The sequence below is a fragment of the Stigmatopora nigra genome, chromosome 1, assembly GCF_051989575.1.
Source record: "Stigmatopora nigra isolate UIUO_SnigA chromosome 1, RoL_Snig_1.1, whole genome shotgun sequence".
NCBI classification, from domain to species: Eukaryota; Metazoa; Chordata; class Actinopteri; order Syngnathiformes; family Syngnathidae; genus Stigmatopora; species Stigmatopora nigra.
Genome location: NC_135508.1, coordinates 16435639 through 16445647, shown reverse-complemented (window position 1 = coordinate 16445647; position 10009 = coordinate 16435639). Strand labels below are relative to the sequence as shown.

The window sequence follows — 10009 nt, the reverse complement described above, 5'->3', positions numbered from 1 at the left end:
AGCTTGTTTTTTTAAAATTTTATGAATTTGACGTTGGCCCAAAAGTGAGACCAGAATTATTTTTTTGTGACTTCATCTTTCACAGCAATCCTGGAAACACCTGCTCATACTGAGTAATTAGATCTGTTAGCAAACAAGGTGTGAAGGCTTCAGCACTATTCTTGCCTTTTGACCATGACCAGCTGATAAAAGGCTAATCGAATAAGTAATGGCTAATTAGGGAGTAATTACTCCTTGTTAAATGGTCCCATGCAGTGTATTAATTCTCCTTGGGTCTGGCAAAGAGGAGCTCCCATCAGGAGATTTTTTTTTTATTTTTATATTTAATACACTAATTGAATGTCACACTCTCAGCAAGGAGCTTACATGTATCTGGTTAACTATGTACTCTCTTATCAGTAATTACAGACTGGTTATCTATTGAACTGTACTACAGCTACTACTACATGAAAATTGATTGAATTATTGTCTAACACCCGCCGTGTTTTTGTTACACTGGCATGAGTTCCCAGTAGTAAAGCCAAAACCAGTAATTCACACAGTTCTCCAGCTCGCTAGTTTTACTGCAGGACAACCCCACATTTGTTTTACAATGCTGCTGTTATACACCAGATCTAAAGTGGAATATTCTGCAAATATCGTAAAAGCTGTCCTGCTGAGCATGCTCTTCAAGAAACAGACCGCTGCTGCCGTCTTCATTTTCCCAGCTAAATAAAGGAAGACTGTTCGTCCATCACAGACCAATAGAAAATGACAAATTTGACATTTCAATCAGTGCCTGATTATCAGGATAAGACACAATTTGTTCAACCTTCCCCAGTTTGATAATATCATATGATCTGCAACACTTAATCCCACTATAACACAATTATTGTTATGTCTTTTTTTATTTGCACAGAATAACATTACTTTAGTTTCAATTGTTAGAACAGTTCACACACAAAAGAAAAGGTACTATTTTATATTTCTTGTGTTCAATAACCAGCGGATAATCAGGATGACTCACACAAAGTTAGAAAGTTATCTTAACCTTGTACTTCTTTTTTAATCAATAGAGCCTGTTATAAATGGTTTTTAATCACCGAATTATGATCATTATTTAAGTATCACTAATGCTTTGTGGTCAACTTACTTATCCACGTTATTATGACCTTTAGGAACAATTGTCATGAATCCCACACAACAGAAACAGCACAGCATGGTACATTTTGCATTATGCCCCAAAGATGACAGTGAGGAAAACTAAAACCAATTTTTGCATTCAAAAAGCAATTTCAAGCAACAAGTACTGCAGTACTGTACTGTATCATCACCACTTTCAGCTCGTTACTGAATGATCTCATTAAGATTCAAGCAGTATTTTTTAGAGAAATGTCTGAGACACCCACAAGAGGTCATTTACATCAACAAGCAATCATGAGGTTTTATGGAGACAGGGGGGTGGGTCTTTTGATTTTGTGCTTGGATAGTTACAATTATAGGGAATGTGTCACAGTGCCTCTCTGTAATTAAAGCCTAATCACGCTAGAGGTTTCAGAGAAGCGTTCGCATCAGGGATCCCTCTCTCTATATGCCGCCTTGAGCAACATCTCACCTACTGTGAGGGATGTTGCCATTCCAGATCTATTCGATTTCCAGCGTTAGAAATTCTTTTATGTCATTAGTATCCATTAAGGCAACTTGGATTATGTTGATGTATTAGATCCTAGTGTCATAAAATAGGCCTGTTTTACTAGTTGTGAACCGATCAGTTATCTGGATTGGCAACACCTCCTGCTTTTGGGCTAACAACAACAGCTAGAACTGGAACTGATTGAAATCTATGTGCACACTAATGGTTTGGTGTGCACGACAAAGTCTCTGGTTCTTTCACTCCTTTACTGTGAGAACAGACTAACGAGCTGGCGTATATGGAGAATTTATTATGCAATCTTGCTTCCACTTGGAGCACAGTGGTTGTTGGTAGTGGCTCAGCGCTGTTTGTCTGCAATATTGCTTGTGGGCAAAATAAATGTGTGCTTTTCTAAAGTTCTTAGACAATGTAGTTATCCCGTTGTGCAGAGCTGGACAATTATTCCACAGAGGGAAGCAGGGGGTCCTGGTCTTTGTTCAAAACAATGCAGAAGAGAGAGTTTAACCAAGTCGGTTTCTGTTGGAGCATGCACCACTTGACTGGAATCACCTAATTATATTTGTAAGACACTGGATAGTGAAAAGTTGTCGTATTGTCCGGTTGCACTAAAAAAACCTGCACACATTGCGGCCCTTTGCAGACTAATTGACCACCCCAACTGTAAAAATTACTTTTAAACATTTGACTCTTGATGATGAGTGCACTGCAGCGCACACATATATAGGCTCCCTAGTGGCCATGGATCCATGTCGACGACCACAGAGGTCCTCCTTGATTGTCACCCCCCTGCTAATTAAACAGCCGAGCCTAACAAGATTGTGTCGCAGACAGGTTGGACGGAAAGGTCACACTTGCTTTTAAATGAACATGGTCAATAATGAGCGTGGCTCAGGAAGACAGGTAGGCAAGGATGTAATGAAAAGACTGATAGGGGCAGAAGAAAGTGGAAACTTTGGAAACAGAGAGAAGGGCTCAGTGTTAAAAAATGAGGACAGATGATCCAATGTTTGGGTTCTTTGAAGTCTGAAGGGCCAGATATAAGATTTTTTTCCAACCTCAAATTGTTTAAAACGCATAACACACTTTAACTGCAGTCATAGTATTATCGGTACCATATGTTTTGGGTCTATTAGAGTGCCATCAATGTACGTCTTTACTCTCATACACAAGTTACATCTCATAAGCGATATTAGTGTATCAATGTACTGCATTTGTCTTTTGTTCTCAATGTTTTAACATTTCATTTATACTTTGTATTTATGTGATGTTCCTAACTCAAGCGAGGACCTCGTTCTAAAGTTATGTTTTGGAAACACAAAGCAGGTTGCAACTGTAAGATAACAGCTTGAGCAGAGCCATCCAATATTCCGTTTTTTAGCTGAATATTCCGTTTTTTTAGAGATCTAAAAAAAATTATTTTAGCTTTTACAAAATGATTTTTGAACTAAAAACATCGGAAAAATTGATTTAAAAATTACAATTATTGATTTAAAAGGGGGAAAATCATGAAATTTAACATACATATATACTCTTCATTTTAATTTGATTCTAAAACAGAAAGTCATCACTCATGATTTACTTTCCCGGGCCACACAAAATGATGCGTAGGACCAGATTTGGCCCCCCGGGCCGCCACTTTGACACATGTGGTTTAATTCACATCCATGAAACAATTGGGTAGAAAACAGACTCTTCTTTTTCCTGACTGTGTGTATTCAGCACGCTACCTTCATCAAAGAGGGAAACTGATTTCACGAGGAATGGCAGACTATGTGAGATGCTTGAATTTGATAGTCTAAAACAGTTGTGGCATCTAGAGATGTCTGCAATTTTGTCTTTATTGATATATTTCCACACTATTGCATACCAGAAAATGTTTTTTTTTAATTGTTCAACGAAATTATTTGGCTGGGAATGCATGTCTACTTTCATTCATTATTATGATTTACTTGCACTATCATTCTTGTCTTGCACTCTAAACTTCGTTTTTGGTCCCATTGTAATGAAGTTGACTAGTGATCTAAAAAAAAACATAAGGATTTGCTTTTGATTCAAGAGGGCTTTTGGTGTAAATGTCCACCAAGCATCATGATCACCCACCCCCATATCTGACCTATATACTCTATGTGTCTCGTTCAACCGTTATCTTATGGTGGCAGAATCAGGATTGATTGGTTCAATTAAGATGGCCTTTAATGTAATCTGCTAAATCTATTTCTATCATCAAAGCCAAATACCTGCCTCTCCCGAAGCAGGATTACTGGTCTCTCCCTTCAAATTTGCACCTCAAATGAAGTTCAAAGGTCAAGAGACTGAGAATGAGGGTGTGGAGACAGAGCCCAAACAATGAACTCCCCAGGAAAAAAATATATTTGTCTGGTATACAATTGGAATTTACAGATTTTTCCCAGAAGATGCAGCCAATCTTTATATGTTGTCATTTCTAAATTGGGATTTGATACTCTCACCCTCAATTCTATGAGCTAGCACCATGGATAGCTCCATCTTCAAGTTATTAAAATGTTGAGGAAAATTGCAGTTTTCAAAAGCAGTAATCTATTTTTGGATGCATTTCAAAGGCTTGTCAGACAGCTGTAATGTGTAAAATAACCATGTTTTAAGTCAAATGCACATTACACAAAACATAACTTTAGTTATTTAAGTCCAACCAGGACTTTTTTTGCTTTTTCGGAAAATTCTACAATGTTTTTGTTGGATACAGCCCCCAAAAATGTTTTTTTAAACCACTGCCTGCATGCATACGCGAGGATTTTCCATGGGCTTATTACTTTGTGTTTTAATACAATGTACGTGTGTGCAAAAACACGCACACTCTAGCACACAACGTTGAATCTTGTTGTCAGGCTTAATCAAACCCAATTGATCGGTTGACACATGGCATGGTTGCACATGCAGGGCCTGGACCTGGAAACCCCCATTCCCTTCCTATAAATTAAATCCCAACGGTAAAAGCATATCTGACGACAGATATAGATCAAGATGGAGCCCCAGTCAATCACTGCTCTTGATTAGGGGGAAGACACGTGGCTGCCAGGATGCTGGAAAGCCTTACTATAGTACATAATTTGATATACATTTTTCATACAGGGACACGAAAGTGGGGAGAAAAGTGAACCTGACCTGCCCTTGAAAATCCAGATTTTAAAGAAATGTTTACAAACATCAAATAAGATTCCCATTAAATAGTCTGCTTTGCTATGCTGTTTAAAAATAAAACATCAGAACACAGTAAAAGGTTTACACTGCCGACAGCGACAGGGCTATTTATTCTTTAAAGAAAAATAATTAAAATAAAAAATCTTAAATGAAGCCGGCCCTGTGGAACAAGTGGTTAGTGCGTCGGCCTCACAGCTATGGGGTCCTGGGTTCAAATCCAGGTTGGCCTAACTGTGTGGAGTTTGTATGTTCTTGCCGGGCCTGTTTACACCCCCCAGAATTCAGTGCTACACTTCTGCTTACATATGCCACACAATTTCTAATTATAAACTTGTGTTGGTAATTAGTAAGAATAAATCAATTCATGTATATGTATAGGTGGTAAAAAATGACTCTAAAGCCTCCCTTCCGCGTGAATCACACCATTCTTGCCACTCGCCTTGAGAATAATGCATGTTCTGATACTGCTATCTTGTGTTAGGTTTGTGCAATTGCAAAACACATGTATCATACAGGGAAAATTAAATGACAACGTTGTCAGGTGAAATACAGTTAATCCATAATTTATTGCAAATTAAACCCATTTTTGTTTTTTCAAATTTGGTCATATGTGCCAAAATGTATTGGTAAGCTCAATTTTACATATTTGCTTTTAAATGAGACAAAAACTACAAAATAGAAATGTTCTAAGTTTCTTATCCTTATTGTTACGGCTGTCAGCCTGAACACACACTATGTAGGAGGGTGTTTGGTTTCTTTTCCTCTACAGGTACATGGAGCTTTGGCTCCACCCCTGTGACCAAGCCCTGCCCAGGCCAATCACTTACCCATCATCCCTCCTCCAATCAAGATTCACTTCCTGCCCTTATTTAAACCTTTTTTACTTGTCAGTTCTGGCTGGCTTGCTGGCTGCCTATGATTGTAACTGCTGAGGCAGTGGAGTCCTTTCTTTCCTTAGAGAGCACATGGTTAAGTTCAAAGTAAAGTTTGATTGTCCCAGCTTCACCTGGTAATGTGAGTAAGTTACTACTTGTTATATTTAGTATTTATGTTGGCAAAGTTAAAGATTTTGGGTTGCATAGGGCGACTTGAGATAAGTTTAGACACCCCGGGGTATACATATAGTTTGTGCATTTAGACACATAGTTATTCCCCTATCTAGACTTTGATTACATCAGTTCTGACAGTGGCCCCCTTCGGCCTTATTTCCTGTATTTTGTGGGTGTTCATTTGAAAACCTGTCTGGGAGGGTGTTTTTTACCGTGTTTATTTGAGGGTGCCACTTTAATATCTCGTGCTTCCCCTATGTTATCCTGTAGTCTAGGTTTTTGTCGACTTTGTTGTAAATAAAAATCACTGAAGGCTACTTGCATTGTTTGTCTGGACTCATCATTGACCGAACCCTTCTGTTGTGATAGTTGCAACTCCCTGGTATATCTTACCCCAGGGGGAGTCGTAACAATTATGTTTTAGGTTAAAGTGAATGATGGAACCCATACCTAAGCTTTCAGTAACACTGCTTTATTACTTATTACTCAGTTGCTGAAATATTTAATATAGCTATGTCTTGGCTAAGCCACAATCACTAATTGTCTGCAATAATTTATCAAGATGCTCATTTAATTCCTGACTTGTAATTCTGAAACAATTGTTAATTAAGGAAATGACACAGATTAGCACGTAAAATAGAGTTCATCCTTAATGTTTATTCAAAGATGTGTCCACCATGAAGAACAATTTGTTTATTTGGTACAGCACACATTGGTGCAATGTTTACTCACAGTAGTATTTTTACTATAAGCTGTACAAAACACCCATAACATTTTATCAAGAAATGAGAATTGTCCATATGTAAACAACGACTAAAGAGCAGTGTTAGCAAAATAAGCATAAAATAATATTTATGAATGAGAGTTAGTGGCAATAATGAGAATCTGATGAGGAAAAGCGTAGTCTTAGTTTAGCATTAATTAAGTCGCTATGGTACTGCATAATTTACATTATAAAGCTGATACAGCAATCACCACAACAACACGAGACTGATCAAGCTTTTGGATTCCAAAGTTTACTTTGGCGGACTCAACTAGACCAACTGGTGGAAACAGAAGAGATTCATATACTGAACAGCTAAATCTTCCGCTTATAGGGCTCCCTCTGTATGTTTACTCCTCCACACCACTACAGCTGTCACAAGTAGGGTGAAAAATATCGGCACAACGATGAACGAAGCAAGGACGCTAGCTGGCGGATCATGGATGAGTCGTCCAGTCAGCGGGCAGTCATAGAAGTAGTTTCGATGTATCTTGACAAAGAAGTGGTCAATCATCTGGTCGGGCCAGTAACAGTCCATCATCAGTGCCACTTGATAGGTGCAGTTAGTCAACCCCTCATAGATCCTGTATAAAAGAAAATTATGTAATGGAATCACAGGTTCAAAATATATCAAAGATTATGGGAATGTATTTTCTAACCCGGCTTGAGCTATTTTTGTTTATAAGAAAAATTATATTTCGTGTGGGCTTCAAGGGGCTTTATTTTCGCATTGCAATTTATATTATGGAAACTTTGGGAGTGACACCATTAGAGCATCTGAACTTTACACGCTCTAAATATAGATATTTGGGGGCAGGAGGAAAACAAGATGCATACCAGTAACCTTAGTGCAACATAGCAACGGACATATTCAACACTGTCAGAAGGTAATGAACTTAAACAAAACTGAGAAGGTTTTGCAAGGTAAACCTACTCTGTGGTGTCGGGCCAACTGCACCATAGACGTTTTTCCACTGCTTCTATATCTATCTTGAACTTAGTGAGACAGAAGTTGTCAATCACACTTTCATAGAGTCCTCGGTTGCAGCCAGACACACATGCTGCAAGATAGAAGGGAAAGTGATGATGAGTCCAACTTGTCATTTAAAAAAAAATACAATAATTAAGTTCTACTAAAGCTTTTCCTTGTCTGTTCTTCCACTGTCAGAATCATTAAGAAAACATACTAACATATGTACAATGTTTTACCCGCATGTTTTGCATGTGTGTAAATATGTTTCTAGAGTGATCGCCATGCACATGAAACCTTATGCTGAACTGGATTGCTTGTTGTTTGCCATGGATCAAATATAGATCTGAAAAGGGAGCTGGGGACAAAATGCACCTAAATACTTTTTTGTTTAATGTGTAATCAACATGGTTTTGAAAAAAAGTCCACATTTTCTTCATGTGTAGAATACTCCTGCTACATAACCACTTCTTTGTGGGGTCTCATGTTGTTATAGTTAAGAAACCTGGTAATGATGTCCTGGAGCATTAAGGTAATTATTTTTATAGTTTAAGTCATATGTTGTGCAAAATGTATTTGACTCCAAAATGCAATGGTTGCCTTAGAATTCATTAGACAACAGCACTTCTTTTTTTTTGCAGACGGATTACATTGTTTACTATTCTTGCCCTTCTCTGCACAAAACATTCAAATATTCAGACACAAAGAGACAAATAAAAATTGAACTCACCAGTGACGAAAAACACAACACAAGCTGCCCTCAGAAATAATGTGCTCGCCATTAAGTAATGCAACTCTAGTGTGCCGTTCCGTTTACAGGCATGAAATCAGCAGGGCATATTTTCTTTCCCTACTTTATCTTCTCCCATATCGGTAGATGTTTAACCCCGATCAACCCAAGATTGAAATAAACATCCAGTTGCACCAATTGTGACCCATGCTCCTGTACTCAACAAAGGACGCCAACTTGCCTTGACCTTCCACAGTGGGAACCCACCCCCAATCATAACAGCCCTGGCTGTCATCTGATGCCTTCCCCCTGAAGTTGTCCACAGGCGAAACAATGACAAAAAGCCAGGCATCAAAATTAGATAACATGTCATGAAAGATTTAGCAAAATTAGCCAGAAAGTCATGAAGAGTTAATGATGAAACCCCAGTAACTCCCGTTCACCCTTTTTATACCTTTCTTGTCGATAAGGTATGCTATATTTCATGCATTGACTATTAGGGAATTTAAGTCATGAAATGTCCCGGTTCATATTGATATATAAAATGCTTATTTGATAAATAAAATTAATATTGAAAGAATGCTTTCATCTCATATTGCTTGCAAATCTAATTTGTACAAAATATGGGCCTGTTTAATTGATCATAAAGTTGGATGACTGGAAACTGGTTCCTGCAAGTAATTTTGTCACTAAAATAGACGAGATCCCTTTTGGTTAAGTGTGATTACTCATCGGGGCGTTATTATTGTGTGTTTTGCCCACTTTTCCAAAGTAAAACTGGTGTCTTTTCTCAACATTTGTATGGAAACACCTCTGGATGTTTTCATTCTTAATGCAGCACCATCTTCTGGTCAGGATAAAACAGAATGCAATATTTGTGCAGTTTATCTTTGATTCCGCTAGAGAGCAGTACAAGATATAAAACAAGTTATTTCTTTTTCTATTGGCGATGGAGATTTTGTGAATCTTCTTAAAGTATAATTTACATTGTATATTTTGCGTATGCACATTACACAATATCTAATATCTGGTGACAAAAAAAGATCTATTGCTGAATGTGCACTCTAGTTCCAACTAAGGAAGAGGACAATAAATATGATAGCTTCACTTTATGAAAAAAAAAAAAAAGAAGAAATGCAGAGGAGAAAAAACATTTTTTTCTTGGCAATCATATTTTCTCCTGGAATATATAACAGTCATCTACCATTCAGTTATTACAACATTTAATTAGGAGTTGTAGGCTATAGAAGAGCAATGTTCTCCCATAATTTATGAGGCCATGCACACAATTTAGATGAAACAAACACACAGCAAAAACAATTTCACAAATAGATTACAGAAAATGATGATGTATTTTCGTCATACTTGGAGCGTCTAAAATAATTTGGTGACAAACAATACCGTTAAGAAAAATAATGATTTATGCATAGCAACAGGTGCAAACACAAATCCCTCTGCCACCTGATGGAAGTGTATTTAGTTGTTCATCCAGTTGGTAGGAGACATAGTCATTGATTGCTAGGTAACGAGATAGAAAAACAGTATATTTATTTATCATGGATAAAATTTCAAACTTTCAAATTTCAAATATATATATATATATATATATATATATATATATATATATATATATATATATATATATATATATATATATATATATATATATATATATATATATATATAT

The 10009-nt window shown here is 37.1% G+C and overlaps 1 protein-coding gene across 1 annotated transcript; it reads right to left on the bottom strand.

The window, feature by feature from the left end:
* Window positions 1-6499: 6499 nt before the first annotated feature.
* LOC144201832 (receptor activity-modifying protein 1-like) lies at window positions 6500-8575 on the bottom strand. Its single transcript, XM_077724622.1, has 3 exons — window positions 8323-8575; window positions 7557-7683; window positions 6500-7206 (listed from the first exon to the last, which is right to left on the bottom strand). Exons 1-3 carry the CDS (start codon window positions 8372-8374, stop codon window positions 6951-6953), a joined length of 435 nt encoding a protein of 144 aa, XP_077580748.1. The 5' UTR covers window positions 8375-8575; the 3' UTR covers window positions 6500-6950.
* Between the last annotated feature and the right edge of the window lie 1434 nt (window positions 8576-10009).

Coding starts and splice junctions, on each gene's coding strand:
- LOC144201832 (XM_077724622.1), bottom strand. CDS start 8,374: ATGGCGAGCACATTATTTCTGAGGGCAGCTTGTGTTGTGTTTTTCGTC. Junction 7,684..8,322: donor TGTTGTGTTTTTCGTCACTG/GTGAGTTCAATT, acceptor TCTATCTTGCAG/CATGTGTGTCTGGCTGCAAC. Junction 7,207..7,556: donor AGTTGGCCCGACACCACAGA/GTAGGTTTACCT, acceptor TCTTTTATACAG/GATCTATGAGGGGTTGACTA.